The 17,714-nt window shown below is 37.8% G+C and overlaps 1 protein-coding gene across 2 annotated transcripts in view; it reads right to left on the bottom strand.

Annotated features, from left to right (window-relative positions):
* The window catches only part of EFR3A (EFR3 homolog A), an 82,392-nt gene that overhangs the window by 12,274 nt on the left and 52,404 nt on the right, over positions 1–17,714 (bottom strand). For both annotated transcript variants that reach the window (XM_069600948.1, XM_069600949.1), the window contains exons 14-19: positions 15,857–15,932; positions 14,467–14,628; positions 13,686–13,817; positions 12,508–12,575; positions 11,394–11,521; positions 3,325–3,416 (exon numbers count right to left, since the gene is read on the bottom strand). In XM_069600948.1, coding sequence (XP_069457049.1) covers positions 3,325–3,416; positions 11,394–11,521; positions 12,508–12,575; positions 13,686–13,817; positions 14,467–14,628; positions 15,857–15,932 — 658 coding nt within the window. The remainder of the gene's footprint in view (positions 1–3,324; positions 3,417–11,393; positions 11,522–12,507; positions 12,576–13,685; positions 13,818–14,466; positions 14,629–15,856; positions 15,933–17,714) is intronic.

The following is a 17,714-nucleotide window of genomic DNA, read 5'->3' on the forward strand; positions in this document are numbered from 1 at the left end:
CTCTATTTGTTTTCCTCAAAGAATGATGATGCCTTCCTCAGCATGGAACCTCTCAAGTCACTCTGTCTCCCTCCTGTTTTGGCCTCCTTCCTCCCGGTCCTTTGTGGCCCTTGCTGGTCCTCTCCCCCATCTCCAGCCTGGATACCCCAGACCCGCTTCACCCTCAGTGCAAACCACCACAGGGGTCTATCTGGCCTCTCTACAGCCGTCTCTTCTTTCTGATGTAGCTTAGTCACACTTTCGAGACTCCTTTCACTAAAGCCCAGCTCTGACAACGACACTGCTCACTCTCAACATGCTGCCATTTCCTATCGGAGTGGAGTACACACGAAGCCCTCGGCCTGGGGATGCAATCTTCTGTGACCTGGCTTCAACCCTGTCTCCCACTCCTGCCTTTTGTGAATTTTCTTTCTTTCTTTCTTTTTTTTAAAGAGGAATTTCTTTATACTAATGTTTAATGATTCATATTTTTCATACAAAGTAGCTGTAAATACAAGCCACCTACTTCATTCGGTGCTTAAGCAAACCACAGTCTGTTCCAAGTCTATAGAAAACACTGGTTGTGCTGCAGTTATTGGGAAATGGTGCAAAGACAGGCTTTTGGAGGAGTTTCAACATTCCTTTACTCTTTATGACTTTGGCCTTACGTATGACCCGGAACTCTCGCTTAGACTGTACAACGCCCTTGAGCCTGTGTAAAATCTGCTATTCACCTTTTTCCAACCAGACTAGCTGTCACGTCACTTTCACTGATGAGTGCCTTCTTGTTTTGTTAGCACACATACAGGTTCCTTCAGTTGTACTTGGGGAACAGGCAGCAGTATGTATGTATGTATAAAAAGATCTCTGCTATTTGTCCTAGAAAAAGTGACAATCCTTCTCAGCCGACCAGTGACTTAATTTTGTATAAAAAATTTAATTTGTACTCCAAATTTAACACGTATAACTTTCCATCCATTCCCCCAAATAATTAAGCACTGACTATTATCTTTTTGAGAGAAGAACTAAGTCAAGGTTTCAGGTTTTACTTATATTTATTATGCGTATCAGTCATGCTGATGGGGCTCAGCAAGCAACAGAGATCAGAGAGTCATGCCTGTGGTGCTTTATTCTATTAGTCAAGCTGATTGTTTAATTTCAGGCAGCAGATATGTCTCTATTGTATTTTAGTCATTTATCTTCTTGAATACTTTAATTCAACTTAGGTATCTTTATACATATATAGGGCAAGTTTTAGGAGAAGTTCACTAAGGATTCACAGTGGGCTAAAAACTTGAATTGCAAATGTCAGAACTGACATATTACAAATGGACCAGGTATTTTAATAGATTAGTAAAAAGCTGAGCTGTATCTAGGGAAAAATGAAAGTTTTGGTATGATCTCCATCTAAACATTAAAAAGAAGTTACAAGCTCTAAAAGCAAGTATCAAATATATCTGAGGACTATATGGGATTATATATATATAATTTCACATAATTTTGATGAAATAATGATTTTTCAAATGAGCAGCTTTTAATTTGATTCACTGTTAGCAAATATACATATTCTCAGTTTGATATTTTGCTACACCATTAACTGGTGAATACCTAACTGATGAAAATCTCTCCTGTCCATACAATGAAATTACCTGGTTTTAGCCTAGAGGGTACCGTCATTGTCTTCTGATATCTGAACAACCATTCCTAATACACAAAATTAGGTACCACAACGGTAAATGAGTTTGAAACTCAAATGCACTCAACTAAAAACTGTACTTAATTTTTCAAATACTCAGGGTGAGGTGTATTTGACTTAGGATTTACAGTTTTAGCAAAGATAAAACAAAAGGATCTTTAATAATTTAACAAATGTATTAATGAACTTTTAATGTAAAATTCATGTCAAGAATCTTCCTCCTATACTAAGTCTTCATGCAAATGTCATTTCAGTTCATTTTATTAAAATAAACTGACTCTCTGCAACAGTTTGAAGTGCTATATATGTATTTTTAGGAGAAATAAAAATGGTCAACAAAAGGCAAAGGGAAAAATTCCAGTCAATAAAACAGACTGCACTCTTGACACATATAAACTAAGGCTTTGGATGAATTTCTTTCCTCCAAAGGTATTATCAGCAAATTAATAATCATTAAAGACAGAGTTAGCAAGGCATCCTCCTTGCTAATAACGAGTATAAAAATTAAAATGGCTTTGGAGAGGTGAAATTTAGGGAAGATGCTTTTTCTTGAGTCTTAAATTCGTAAGAAAACTTTAAACCAACCTTAAGGCCCCAAGTTCCAAAATGAACACTAACAGCTTATTCAAACTACTCCAATGCTCTGAAGGTAATTTCTTTATGAAACTGATTAATTTTACGTAAGAGGGAGTTAAAAACGTTGAAAAATATAAATTAACTGGCTGTACCCTGGCCACCAAATACAATTCTGGCACACAAATTAACTGACAGGATTTGGAAGCAGGAGGGAGAGGAGGAGGCTGAGAAAGCATAAATTCAGACAATTTCCTTCCCCTTTTCTTATATGGATATTCTTTTAATCATTTATACTGTACCAAGAGAAATAATGAAATACCTAGGAAGCAAACAATGGATAAACCACAAGGAGGAGGCTGACTTGACATGCTGGCACATCGGCACTTTTACTTGACTATCAAAAAATTCTCTGCTGATTTGTGTGGATAAGTCCTAGAGAATACTGGCTGCTTTTTCTTCCTATAACTCAGGAGGGTACACTCTTGTGCTCTATTGAAACAGGAGGAGAACATTAAATCTATGATATTTCAAATAACTCCTTCAAGAGTACACAGGTGACTGATACAGCTTAGCCCACATTAAATGTTATATTTACTTTCCAAAATGATTTAAAAAATTCTCTCATAGGTGAAATTTTGAAACTTTCTAAAAGTAGTGGGTATTTGGCTTCACTACAGAGTGTATAATCCCATTTATTCTCACAACTCATGTTTCATAAATCTTTTAAAATAAATAGGATTAGAGGGCCTATTTATTTAGTAACAGGCCTTATATAAGTTCTTATTAAAAAAGCTTAGTTCTATGGTTTCTTTTACTACAATGTGAAATGCAGTGATATCATAACAATATTAAATTTATGTATCTTTATAAGTATTTGAAATAAATTTAGTAAAATAAATTGTAAATTACAAGTTCAAGGCTAAATCAAATTAACATCTACTAACAATTTTATTTATTTAGGAATAATTCAGAATTGTATTTGCTTCTAAAAGTGCAGAGGGGCAAAAAGCTCTTTCAAATTGACTGACATCTATCTCAAGACAGTACTTGGTCATAAACTTTCAGCAACTTACCACATCATCAGAAGGAATGCTGTTGGGTAAAATATCCACCTGAATGGATACGGTGTCCACAATACTCTTCCTTCTAGAAAGTCGATCTTCATCTACAATTAAAAAAAAAAAAAATCCCCCATTATTTGCTAGTTAGAAATGGTATCATTTCAGTTCGTTGCTCAGTCATGTCCGACGTTTTGCGACCCCATGAATTGCAGCACGCCAGGCCTCCCTGTCCATCACCATCTCCTGGAGTTCACTCAGACTCAGAGTCCGTGATGCCATCCAGCCATCTCATCCTCTGTCGTCCCCTTCTCCTCCTGCCCCCAATCCCTCCCAGCATCAGAGTCTTTTCCAATGAGTCAGCTCTTCGCACGAGGTGGCCAAAGTACTGGAGTTTCAGCTTTAGCATCAGTCCTTCCAAAGAAATCCCAGGGCTGATCTCCTTTAGGATGGACTGGTTCACGTATAAATTCCACTTATTACAGATTTCAAAAAATTTCTGAAAATTAAGAGAGTTGGTCTTCTTTTGCTTTTACTAAATATAAAAAGCAGTGTGCTCTCAGACTTTAACAGATTTAAAAAATAAAATTGACACGTGGACTCAGTTTCATACAGTTGACCCCTGAACGACATGGAGGCAGGGGCACTGACACCTGAAGAGCTGAAAATCGGTACAGAGCTTCAAAGCTGGCCCTCCATACCCCCAGTTCCATTTCCACTCCACATTTTCCCATTTTGTATTAGTCAATTCTATTCAACATGTTCTATCATGTCGAGGTTTGACAGAAAATAACAAAATTCTGTAAAGCAATTATCCTTCAATAAAAAAAAAAATAAACATGTTCTAAACTCAATTTTAACATCTCTAAGAAAACCTTCTTTATCTCCACACTGTCATATTTATTTTTTCAAGAGAGCCCTTCTTCAGAATTTTTTATCTTTTCTTATAGTTTTGTGGATGGCTTCTGAAGTGGTAATAGAGCACTCCCTCTTATACTGCTGGTAGAGCTGCTTCTAAAAGGAATATTTTTCAGACTAACTTATAATTTTAAAACAAATCCGGCCTACTGACTAATGCTGAGCTTCCCAAGATTTTGCACATAGACACATACACAAAATTATAGTACATGAAAGGCACATGGAGCTCAATGGAAGAGGCTGCCTGCACTGTAAGCTGACTGCCCAAGACCAGACCCAGCTACCTGAAGAGCTAAGGAAGGAGATCAGTATTCAGACACATCTGTAAGGTTCCCAATAACAGGGAGCTCAGGTCTAAAATTAGCTTAACAGCACAGTCAGTCACATCATAATCTGGCAACACTTTATCTTTCTAATTTCATTTTGTATATGCAGTTGACCAAAGGAAATGGCAACCCACTCCAGTATTCCTGCCTAGAAAATGCCATGGACAGAGGAGCCTGGTAGGCTACAGTCCATGGGGTTGCAAAGAGTCAGACACAACTGAGCAACTTCACCTCATGAACAACCTAGCAGTTCGGGGCACTGACTCCTCTGCAGTCAAAAATCTGCATTACAACTTTAATTGGCCCTCCCGATCCATGGTTCTGCATCTGCAGATTCAACCAAATTGAGACCACATAATACCGTGGTACATATTTATTGAAAAATATCTGCATTTAAGTGGAACTATGCCGGGAGAAATAACAATTACCTCAGATATGCAGATGACACCACCCTTATGGCAGAAAGTGAAGGAACTAAAAAGCCTCTTGATGAAAGTGAAAGAGGGGAGTGAAAAAGTTGGCTTAAAGCTCAACATTCAGAAAATGAAGATCATGGCATCCGGTCCCATCACTTCATGGGAAATAGATGGGGAAACAGTGGCTGACTTTATTTTTTGGGGCTCCAAAATCACTGCAGATGGTGACTGCAGCCATGAAATTAAAAGACGCTTACTCCTTGGAAGGAAAGTTATGACCAACCTAGATAACATATTCAAAAGCAGAGATATTACTTTGCCAACAAAGGTCTGTCTAGTCAAGGCTATGGTTCTTCCAGTGGTTGTGTATGGATGTGAGAGTTGGACTGTGAAGAAAGCTGAGCACCGAAGAAGTGATGCTTTTGAACTGTGGTGCTGGAGAAGACTCTTGAGAGTCCCTTGGACTGCAAGGAGATCCAACCAGTCCATTCTGAAGGAGATTGGTCCTGGGTGCTCTTTGGAAGGAATGATGCTAAAGCTGAAACTCCAATACGTGGGCCACCTCATGTGAAGAGTTGACTCATTGGAAAAGACTCTGATGCTGGGAGGGATTGGGGGCAGGAGGAGAAGGGGACGACCGAGGATGAGATGGCTGGATGGCATCACCAACTCGATGGACATGAGTCTGAGTGAACTGCGGGAGTTGGTGATGGACAGGGAGGCCTGGCGTTCTGCGATTCATGGCGTCGCAGAGTCGGACACGACTGAGCAACTGAACTGAACTGATGCAGTTCAAACCAGTGTTGTTCTAGGGTCAACTGAACCGTGATTTTATTCTTCTGAAGGGGTGAAGAATGAACTAAAAAAGGGCAAACACAAAGAAATTGGTTTCTTGGGACTTTCCTGGTGGTCTAGTGGTTAAGACTCGGTGCTCTGGGCGTGGGCTTGCTCCCTGGTTGGCACACTAACATCCCAAAAGCTGTGTGGCATGACCTAAGAAAACCATTGGTTTCTTTCTTACTGACTACTCCTCTACTCCAAGGTAGCCTTCCCTGGCAGTAAATTAATGCTGTTAATCAAATATGGCAATTTACTCTCTTTTTGGGACATAGAAGGATTGCAGTTCCTGGCCTCTCTGTGGTTAGGAGGGACTCTGTAACTAGTTCTGGCCAATGAAGAGTGAGCAATGTTTTAGACTGTGGCTATTCCATCAGCTTGGACTCCAGAACAAGGAGGATATGAAGTTATGCACGGTTAGCTGGAGCAACGAGCAAGTCTTTACAGTTTTAAATCACTAAGAATGTGTGTCTGTTTATTTTCACAGCACAACTTAGCCAGGGTTCTTAACCTTGGCACTACTGGCATTTTGGGCCAGATAATTCTCGCCGTGGCAGCTATTCTGTGTATTACAGAATATTTAGCCGCATCCCTAATTTCTACCTGCTAGATACCAGTAGGCCTCCCCACTGGCAATAACTAAGAATGTCTCTAGGGTTGACAAATGGTTCCTAGAGTGGGAAAAATCACTCACAGTTGAGAACCACTGACCCACCCCATCCTGATAACAGACCTTTCGAGAATTTTCCCTGTATGCCACCATCTTATTGTAAGTTTCTTAAACACTAACCACATCACTCCTCCAAGCAATTCTACCCATTGCCTGACAAGTAAAAAGGCAATCTGCATTCTCCAGTCAGATCCTACGAACAGGAACATCGGCTGTTCCCTTGTGTATTAAGGCAAATGTGTCTATTCTCCGTCTCTGAGCATCTGCCGCACATGCTTTTCTACAAACAGCAACTCCTACAGGAAACACCTGTTACCTGCCCTTTCTTATGTACCCCCCCCACCATAAAGACTCTTATCTTTCAAGCTCTACTTACACAGTACATCACATCCTTTAAATCTTAAATATCACTTAATTGTTTTTACTTACTTGTCTTCTGGCTACAGAAATTTCCAGTCGGTTACGATTGATCTTTCCTTATCAGTATTCAATCATTATCACCCGTAAGTCATTGACTACCAACATGTAAATAAATGTCTTATCTCCCCAACTGTACAAGAATTCAGTGGCAGACTGTTTTGTATCTATCATCTAGCAGTTACTCAGGTTCTGCTGTATAAAGGCTGATCGTACAAAATGAATACATACCCATCTGTGACAAGTTACTACATATTGTTTCACTGCAGTTTTCAGGTTGAAAATATCTTATCTCCTGCATATGACTATTATTAAGGTAACTGAGACAGTGTACTTTTCCTAATTTTTCTGCATGATCATATGTGCTAATATAAATCACCAAACATAAAAATCAACATCAATTGAACTGCTACAAAACAGTATGGTCATCACTGCTGACTTGCTTTTCAACTTTCAAGGCTTTACCAGAACTCAAAATGAGGAATGAATAATAGCCTGCTTCGCAAAAAAAACCCATACAAGAATTTCTAGGTTAATATATGAAAACTGATGGGTTGCAGAGAAGAGACAAACTGAAACTTAAGATAAAAATAAAAAGGAAAGGAGAATTACAGAGGCAGGAGAGGGACCACTGAGTGGCAAAAATGAGTTAGAATGGGAGGGACATATGGGCAGAGATTTGAGAAAGACAAGGAATTTTTCAAAGGAAGAAAATGAAACTCAATGGGAAACTCTAACACTCTATTCTCAGAAAGTTCTTTCATCAATAGAGCAACCTGCTTGAAGGTGATAGAAAAAGCCCAATCACAACTAAGTATCGTGCACATTGACACATGAGTAAGCTTTCCACAACACAGCTCACAGAAGGTAACGCCCCTGTTTTCACGGGCCATCCACGTCTGCTCCTGACCTGCCCTTCACGGTCGGCTGAGACGCAACATCACTGCAGCCACTGGGGACAGCCCTGTCCTGCCTCTCGGCGTCTCAGTGCCTCGTGTGTGCACCCCCAGGGCAGACCCTTGCTTTTCTTCCTCAGGCTGGCCTGGGGCAGTTTCAGACGCTACTTTCTATGCCCCTTCCATTTTCCCATCCCACCTACCTCTCTCCACTTCCTATAATCTGCTGTTTGGTATGGTAATCACTGTTTCTTCTTTCTGTTTTTAATTGCAACCTGGGTTTTAGAGCAATGCTTGGAGACAGTGAGACCTAACTTCCTTCAGTGACATTCTGCTGCCACCTAGAGTGTCTGTGTATATGTATGCAACTGCATTCAGACGGCTAAAGAATAGAGAAACGCCAAGTATACACAATAGTCTGAACACAAGTATAATACAGAACTACATTAAATTACTCAATATAATTGTCTATGGTTGTATAAAAACAAGTAGAAGAACTTACTTAACTGTATATTAATAAATCATGAAATGTAATTAGCGCTACAATGCTGCTCCGATTCAATTAAAAAGCTAACCGGCAAAATGAAATTTCAGAGGTAATTTGTCTATACAAAAATTTCGTTTTAACAATGATACTAGTTACACAGACAGACTTTTTTGGTTCTACAGAAAAATACAAAATTCCATCTAGAGCTAATGCATGTTTATTTATAGTGACACTGGTTTTTTAGGTTCTTTGCAATTCTTATCAAGCCATTCCCTGTTTAAAATCATTTAATGCTGCTTTCAGAACAGTTTGAACTATTTAACCCGGTTTTACAATTCCCAATCCTACTCTTCCAAGTCACTCCAAAGTAGACTAACTTTACAGTAATTGCTTGAAAAATCATCTTCTTGCTTGCCTCCATTCTTCCACACATGCTGTTACTCTGGCATGAAACAGTTCACTTGTCTAACACTTGCTTCAGGTTCAGCTTAGGGGTTTTTTTCCTTCTGGAAAACACCCCTGTTTCACAAAACCTGGACAGAAGACTCTCCTAGGTGCCGCCTGAGGACCCCAAACCTCTCTGATGATAGCCTTTAAGGCATACTGCAATCGTCCAGTTAATTGTCTTGTTAGACAAACTGTATAATGAATTAACTTCTTTCCTATGCATCTAGAATAAAACTGCTGATGTGCCATCTTGGTAGAACTGAGAAAAATGTCATTCAAAACCATCTTCTGTGTTTCTTGGTCCAGATGAGGAATCCCGTTAGGAAAGACTGTAAGCTTTGTTAAAGCAAGAACCTCTACCTGTCTTGCTCCTATTTGCACAGCAGCTGCCACACCGTAAATACTCATTAAATACTGCACCCCTTCATAGAGGAGCATGTAACACACACTTAGACATACACTATTAAGTCAATTTCTAGGCTGATTTGTAATAATTAGCTAACATTTATTGATCACTTACTTTATGCCAGTCATTAACTGTTCAGTAAGCTTTAGGCAGACCATTCTTCTTTCTTTAGAACCAGTTACCATTATATTTCAACTGTTTGTCTGTCTTCTCCACCAAACTTTAATCCTTGAGGATAGGGAGTGAATCTTAACATCTTTCTACCCCAAAAGTCAGAAGAGTGCTTGATATAGTAGACACTCAGTAAAAGTTTGTAATACAAGAAAAAATAAATCTGGATCAATATGGATGACTGAACAATCTTTGAGCACACAGTTGGCAAAATCAATTTATTAAGCACCTAACTGAACAGGCAAGGCAGTTAATTCTAATGGCCTTCCCTAATCAAATTATTTAATATCAGCCTCACTATCCTCATTTGTCAACAAAATTAATGCTACTTTTCTCATCAAACTACATTCTCAGATTACCTGAGAACATGAATACAGAGTATCACTGTGACTGGCAAACACTCAGTACATAATAAATGGCAGCTACTATTTTGATGATGAAGGGTATACCTGCATGATACACAACAACATAAATATTTAAACTTTTTTCTTTTAAGAAGATACCTTAAATCTTAAATCCCTTATTTTTAAAAAAATGAATATCTGATGGATATACAGCAAAAGGAAAATTTAATAACTGATTATGCCACAAAGTGTTACTATGTCTTCTGACTCTTTCTGCATTCAGGCAGGACACACATGCCACAGACTGGTTCTAAACTGCCAAAATCTTTATAAATCAGAAAAACCTTATTCATACTGAGGGATTTCTGTGCAGTTACATAACTAAGTATATGCTGAAATGCTCTGAATTCTTCTAGTCAGTGATAGACAGGCATTAAAAAAGATAATACATCCTTTTCAGGGGTGGGAAGAAATGGGAAATACAAACCATTTGTTAAAAAAAAAAAAAAGTACCATAATTTTTGTTCAGAACTGTTTGGAGTTAAAGGAACAGGGTAGAAGGAAATAACAAGGGATGGAAAGTAAACTACAGCTATGGGGAAGGTAAAGCAAAACAATAACTGCATTTACAACTACATAAAATACACAGGCCACTGTCTTCATTTTCTAGAAGGCAGTTGTACTAAGCTATTTTCCTAAAGGATGGGGGAGGGAAAGGGTAGGCCAACTGACAGTGGATTACCTTTGCACTTGTGCCTGGGTTTATGAGGTTTTTTGCCTGAAGGAAAGAGAGCTAAATCCAAATTATAAGAATGAAATATTTTTAAAAACCTATTTAAAAAATTCTTTAAAATTACAAAGCTCTATTAATGTTTTATTCTTAGCACTTTTTACTTTCCCAAGGAATTCCCAAGGAACAGAATTTTCTATACTATGGAATTTAAAAGAAAATGCAAAAGCTTTCATTAACATCTCAAACTATTATGAACAACTATCTGTAATAAACATACATATTTTGGATCCAAGTTATAAAAAAGTTACTTCCAAAGGTCATGCTATTTCTAGCGATTAATTCAGAAAACTACCTAAATGAAATCAAACAGCTTTCTTGTAGAACAGATGTAGCCCCATCAAAAGAAAATGAAGGTGTCCTAAGATAAAAATCTTTGATTTTAGCTTTCAAAGTAAAAAGTGAATGCAAGATACGATGCAGTTTTGCTTTGAAACAAAACAATTATCTCAGGCAATGAAAAGAACAGAAGGAGATATATTACACACAGAGGAAAACATATTCTTAACTTTAAAAGTTTGCAGGTTTCTTTACATAGAAAATAGCCTGTACTCTTTCAAATGACAAAAATTACCTAATTCATTAAGTTCAACAGTCACAATTTTACTAACTAAACAATTTTTACCAATTTCCTGAAGTTAAACACAATATAGCTTGAAGAGCAAAGATCTTACTTTGCTTCTCTGTTTAAAGAATAATATTATTCAGTATAATAATACATGAACTATAGCAATTATCACTTGAGGATTCAATTTGCTCATGATAAAATCATGTATGTGTCTTTTACTAAAGGTTTTCAAGAAGAAAATTTTAAAATAGAAGTAAGCTTTCTTAAGCATCTGTAACAGTTGAGATATAGTAAGTACACAAACAGAATTAATTTTCATTGCTAATTGAACTTGCAGAAAAATTGCTGATACGTATTCGATAGAGTAAGAGTTTTAATCACCTGCCCTTACCTGTCACTTGTGGTACGTATGGGACTGACAACCTCTCAACACTATAGCCACTGCCACCAAGTGACTCTGCAATCTTGTTGGTCAAAAAGTACAAATTTTTGTCATGCTTCTCTAAAGATTTTGGAAGCCTGTCAAGTTGATCAAAACAAAAGCCATTTAGTATTATTTAAAATAAGTTAACATATAAACATTTTAGATCAAGGTCTAAATATAAATGCAACTTAAACTGTAATTAGTCATAGGAAAATCAGTATATTTTAGGTGACTAATTTGAGCTCTTAAAGAGCTCAAACATATGGTATGTGGACCCAGCTAGGAAGCATTCTGCTGTTCTTCTTCCCCAGTAACATCCCAAGGGTGAGGTCAGCCTTATTTTATCCTGCTGGTATTCACACATTAAATGATGAAGAGGACTAAATTCAGCTTTAACTATCATGCTAATTAAAAATCTACTGCAAGAAGAAAATAAAAATGAAGCTCACTGACTATTAATCAAGAACACACTAGCCAACTAAGTGACAGGAAGCTCTCGTCCAAGACATACAGCTTCACTTTCCTTTCAAACTGCTTGGTATTACATTATGCTGATGCTTTCAATATTAAACTGCTTTTAGAGTCCAAAAGTTTGAATAAAGTATTTTTCATATATGTATTTTTTTGTTTGAGTAGTAAGAAAAAAAAGTTCAGAGTATAACCGTTGTTTTTCGGAAAACATTCTTTATCCCATATTTTATTAATATTGTTATCGATTATTGGAAGTCTTTAACAAGATATTATAGTTTCTTAAAGGAGTGTTCACCTATATATCAGAACATGCTCTATTTAAGAGTTGCATCTTCATGTTTAAAAAAAGGTAAGCTAAAATTTTTTTCATCAAACACTGAGTCCATGTGTGTATGAGTCTACATTTATAATGTATGAGAACTTTTTTTTTTGTATGAGAACTTTTATAACAAGAGAAACAAGTTAGATGAGTTAAGTGACAGAAACATAAAACAATGAGGATTACAAAACATCAGAAAATTATTCTAACAATAGTTCACTCCTTTGCAATCACCATTTACTGGTTTCTCAAGTCAATGTCCCTTCCTTGAAATGTAAAGCATTAACATACATGCACTTATCTCTGAAAATATGCTCTGGTAGAAAATAAGGGGCTTCCATAGTTCGAATTTCAATAACCTGAAAAATATCCAGAAACAAAATAAAGTAAAAATCAAAGGCCTCACTCTTCAGGACGGTGCCACAAAAATGTGGAAAACTAAAAACATAGAAAGAAAAACTAAACATTTATAAGAAATACCATCACTTCATTTTGGAATTTAAGCTACAGTTGAGAACCCAAATAAAGAGTTCATTTTGTTTTCACGTTTATGAACTCAGCAGGTAACAAAATCACAGTGATAAAATAATACAAGCTGTGAAAAAAAGATGATACATCACATCTGATCAAACATCCCACAGAGGCAATTAGAACCTGTGCTTTCTCAAGCACCCTGTGTGGGAAACGCCTCCACAAGCAGCAGGCCCTCGCTGTGCCCCTCCTCCATGGGACCTGCTGCCGCGCATGCCCGCGGTCTCAGCACTCTTCTGAGGTCTAGCTCCCCAACTCACTTGGGAGCCACCTAAAAGGGAACCCTGCTTTCATAGCATTTGGATCTTTAACAGCAGATGTCAAATAGTCACTCAAACATTTATTTAATGAGATGAATGAGTTTTATTTCTTAGAATGCACTAAAACCCCCTACATTTTAGGAAGGACTGAGAGATATGCTTCCAATTTCATAAAAACGGGGTTCTCCCTGAAAGATGTCTTTAAAGAATAAAAATTACAGTGGACTTTTTCTGCAGGTAAGTCAGGGGCTCTGAAATGTATGCTAAACTATTTAATGAGTTACTGCTGAAAAAGATAATAGTTAAATGACACAGGACAAATCTCTGAGAGGTGTATTACTTACTTAACTTTTGAGATCTAACTCAAGGAGACTGGTTTAAAACATAATGACAATAAAAACAGTATAATTAAAGAAATATGAGATACTAAGATCCATAATGTTTTAAAAGGAAAACAACTGTATAAGAAATTGTATGAAGTACTGTAGAAGAAAACCATATTTCCTGCTCAACCATTACACAGAAAAATTCTAATGCAACAGGCATCAATGAAAATATAAACATAGCATTATCTTAATAATTTGATACATAATCATCAAAATTAAAAATAATTATCGCTGGTAGAAAATCTGCCATTTTTGTGCAGTTCAAATGCAAGGACTTATCGCAATATATTACCTTGCTAACATGCTGGCAAAACGCAGGAACAGCTATCATCTGACTTACAAAGTTGAGGTATGCAGCAACCAGCGCCATGATTCCACAACGATGGAACATTGGTAAATTATCTTCATTGATAATTGCACTGTCCTTTAATCAAACAAACACACACACACTGACAGATCAAGGTCTCATGCTCACTGGCATTTTCTCTATGATTATACTAAGAAATGCAGCTAGGTTGGAATGCTAACCAAATGTCACCTTAGAAGCAGCTTTCTTTTAACAAAAAAGTTCTAAAAGGAGAATAAATACCTATTTATAAGAGACTTAAAACTCTCAATTCAAACAGGTCTTCTTCAGGAAAGCCTTTCCTAAAGACGGGGGGATTCAGGGGCTGGTGAAATGTATATCAGATATATAAAAATAAATGCATGTATTCTCATTGCACACAGTTCTATTATTACATAATATGTAAACTCTAATTGAACAACTCCATCTATGTAATTCTTATTATGTAATGACTATCTTCCCCACTGAAAGGATGGGCACAGGGACCATGCTGTCTTTTTCATCATGGTAATCCTATGGCCTTGAACAATATTTAGCACATGGTCAATATTTACTCAACATCTGTAAAAAGAATAAATGAATGTGATCATAGTTTGAGTATTTTAGATTTAAAACTAGACAACTCACTTAAAAAATTCATGTCCCTGAATAAAGATGATAATACTTTAAAGATGGTGTCTAATTCACAAAAAAATGCTTTTGTCAATGAAAGGCTATGAAAGCATACCTGTAAAGCAATGGCTAATCGAATGAGATCAATAACTACTTCTTCATTGGCCAATTCAATAGTTATAAGAGCAAGAGAAGTATAAAGTAGCTCATAGTTTTTGTGAACATTGTCTTCTTCTTTACAGCCCAAATATATGTGCCGATATAGCTGCTGCCCATTCTGAAAAGGGAAACGATACAGAAAAAAAGACAGTCTTGCTTAAAATGTAGCAGGGCAGATTTCACAGGTGTATAAAACCTCTTACAAAGTAGCTATCTTATCACATAACAAGGGAGAGATTTAAACTGATAATTGGAGGGTCAAATTGTATTCCAATTATTAACATCAATAAATGTATTGATATATAATTAGACACTAGCATTGGAGTCGAAGAGAAAATTAAATAAAAACAGCAAGTCGGAAATAGTTCCAGTGCAAACAATGAAAATGTCTTTAGTAATAATTTGAAAAGACAAGCAAATTATAGATAGATTTGAGAAAAGCTGAGAAGAATGGAAGAATTATGGGAGCCTCGGCAATTGTAAGAAACACCTGGCTGAGGAGAAATGAACTCAGGTTTTCTTGCCTGCGGGAACAACCTCCTGGGAGGTGGGTTAGGAGCTGTCTGGGGAAGAGCATCTCCAGGCTCTGCCACACTTTGGTCTGAAGTGACACAGGCACGTCTAAAGTCCACCCACGAGGAGAGGTCACAGACACACCCCCGGCACTGTAAGAGGTTTCCCTCTAAACCAAACGGATCTAACATGTTAGTCAAAAACAGAAAAGCCTGTCATCTAAAGCATTCCAGAGTACGGGTCCAATTGTCAAGTGACAACAAACAGAAATAAAAGCGTTTTTCCCATTTCAAAGTACCATGTGGTAATTAACTCAACATGTTACACTGGTTCGCAACACAAACTGTAAGTTACAACTGGGAAACTGAATGACCGCCACGCTTCCTCTCCACTAGGCAGGCCCCAGTGCCCACCCTAGATGTGATTTAACTCATCAGTGGGGAAGCGCAAGCATCAGTGTTTTTAAAGGCACAAAGCTCCCCAGGTGACTGTAATGTGTGGCTAGGGTCACAGGCCACAACAGTAGTCTTCTGAAGCCAGTCCGTCTGTAGGGTTATGCATTTTGCTCTGTAATCTATTTAATATGCACATGGACCCATATAGGTAAGAGGGGTCTCTCCAGCTGTGCCAATGCATGACTGGTTAAGCCTGTTTAGGTCTGTGGTTCAGTACTAGTAAGTGTGAGTTTTCTGGCTACAGATACAGACCTATGTATGCTCTTCTAATAGATTCCCCTTCATTTCATTTCAAGGTTACAGATCAATGCAAACCTACCTGAGAATTCAAATGGCTATAACTTAAGTCATGCATTATTTTTCAGAAGATAATCTTACCTTTTTCATGAAACTTGTGTCTTGTCTACAAATTTTTTCTCTTTTTATTTTTAGGTCAGCCACATCTGGTATTATTCTAGAGAGAACCAATGCATCATTTTTTAAGGAATGACAGTTATTATATCATATCTCATATGACAAATCATAGCTATATGCAGAAGTCTAAACTATTTATCACTCATTTCAATGAGCATTTTAAATAAGCTTATATGTAATGATTCTACTGAATAACCGAGTTTAATTAAGTAAAATTTCACAAAGTAATCCTTGAGGCAAAATCAAAATAAAATTTATGTAACTAATGATTACTAGTAGATGAGATCTCTGAAAGTACATTAAAAGACCTTTAACATTTACTATCTTAAATATATCCAGTTCAGTTCAGTTGCTCAGTCGTGTTCGACTCTTTGCAACCCCATGAATCGCAGCATGCCAGGCTTCCCTGTCCATCACCATCTCCCGGAGTTCACTCAGACTCACGTCCATCAAGTCCGTGATGCCATCCAGCCATCTCATCCTCGATCGTCCCCTTCTCCTCCTGCCCCCAATCCCTCCCAGCATCAGAATCTTTTCCAATGAGTCAACTCTTCGCATGAGGTGGCCAAAGTACTGGAGTTTCAGCTTTAGCATCATTCCTTCCAAAGAAATCCCAGGGCTGATCTCCTTCAGAATGGACTGTTTGGATCTCCTTGCAGTCCAAGGGACTCTCAAGAGTCTTCTCCAACACCACAGTTCAAACGCATCAATTCTTCGGTGCTCAGCCTTTTTCACAGTCCAACTCTCACATCCATACATGGCCACAGGAAAAACCATAGCCTTGACGAGACGGACCTTAGTCAGCAAAGTAATGTCTCTGCTTTTGAATATGCTATCTAGGTTGGTTATAACTTTTCTTCCAAGGAGTAAGTGTCTTTTAATTTCATGGCTGCAGTCATTATCTGCAGTGATTTTGGAGCCCCCCAAAATAAAGTCTGACACTGTTTCTACTGTTTCCCCATCTATTTCCCATGAAGTAATGGGACCAGATGCCATGATCTTCGTTTTCTGAATGTTGAGCTTTAAGCCAACTTTTTCACTCTCCTCTTTGACTTTCCTCAAGAGGCTTTTTAGTTCCTCTTCACTTTCTGCCATAAGGGTGGTGTCATTTGCATATGAGGTTATTGATATTTCTCCCGGCAATCTTGATTCCAGCTTGTGTTTCTTCCAGCCCAGCGTTTCTCATGATGTACTCTGCCTAGAAGTTAAATAAGCAGGGTGACAATAGACAGCCTTGACGTACTCCTTTTCCTATTTGGAACCAGTCTGTTGTTCCATGTCCAGTTCTAACTGTTGCTTCCTGACCTGCATACAGATTTCTCAAGAGGCAGGTTAGGTGGTCTGGTATTCCCATCTCTTTCAGAATTTTCCACAGTTTATTGTGATCCACACAGTCAAAGGCTTTGGCATAGTCAATAAAGCAGAAATAGATGTTTTTCTGGAACTCTCTGGCTTTTTCCATGATCCAGCGGATGTTGGCAGTTTGATCTCTGGTTCCTCTGCCTTTTCTAAAACCAGCTTGGACATCTGGAAGTTCATGGTTCATGTATTGCTGAAGCCTGGCTTGGAGAATTTTGAGCATTACTTTACTAGCATGTGAGATGAGTGCAACTGTGCGGTAGTTTGAGCATTCTTTGGCATTGCCTTTCTTTGGGATTGGAATGAAAACTGACCTTTTCCAATCCTGTGGCCACTGCTGAGTTTTCCAAATTTGTTGGCATATTGAGTACAGCACTTTCACAGCATCATCTTTCAGGATTTGAAACAGCTCAACTGGAATCCCATCACCTCCACTAGCTTTGTTCGTATATTAGTATTGTTA

This window comes from Ovis canadensis, chromosome 9 (genome assembly GCF_042477335.2).
Source record: "Ovis canadensis isolate MfBH-ARS-UI-01 breed Bighorn chromosome 9, ARS-UI_OviCan_v2, whole genome shotgun sequence".
Taxonomy (NCBI): domain Eukaryota; kingdom Metazoa; phylum Chordata; class Mammalia; order Artiodactyla; family Bovidae; genus Ovis; species Ovis canadensis.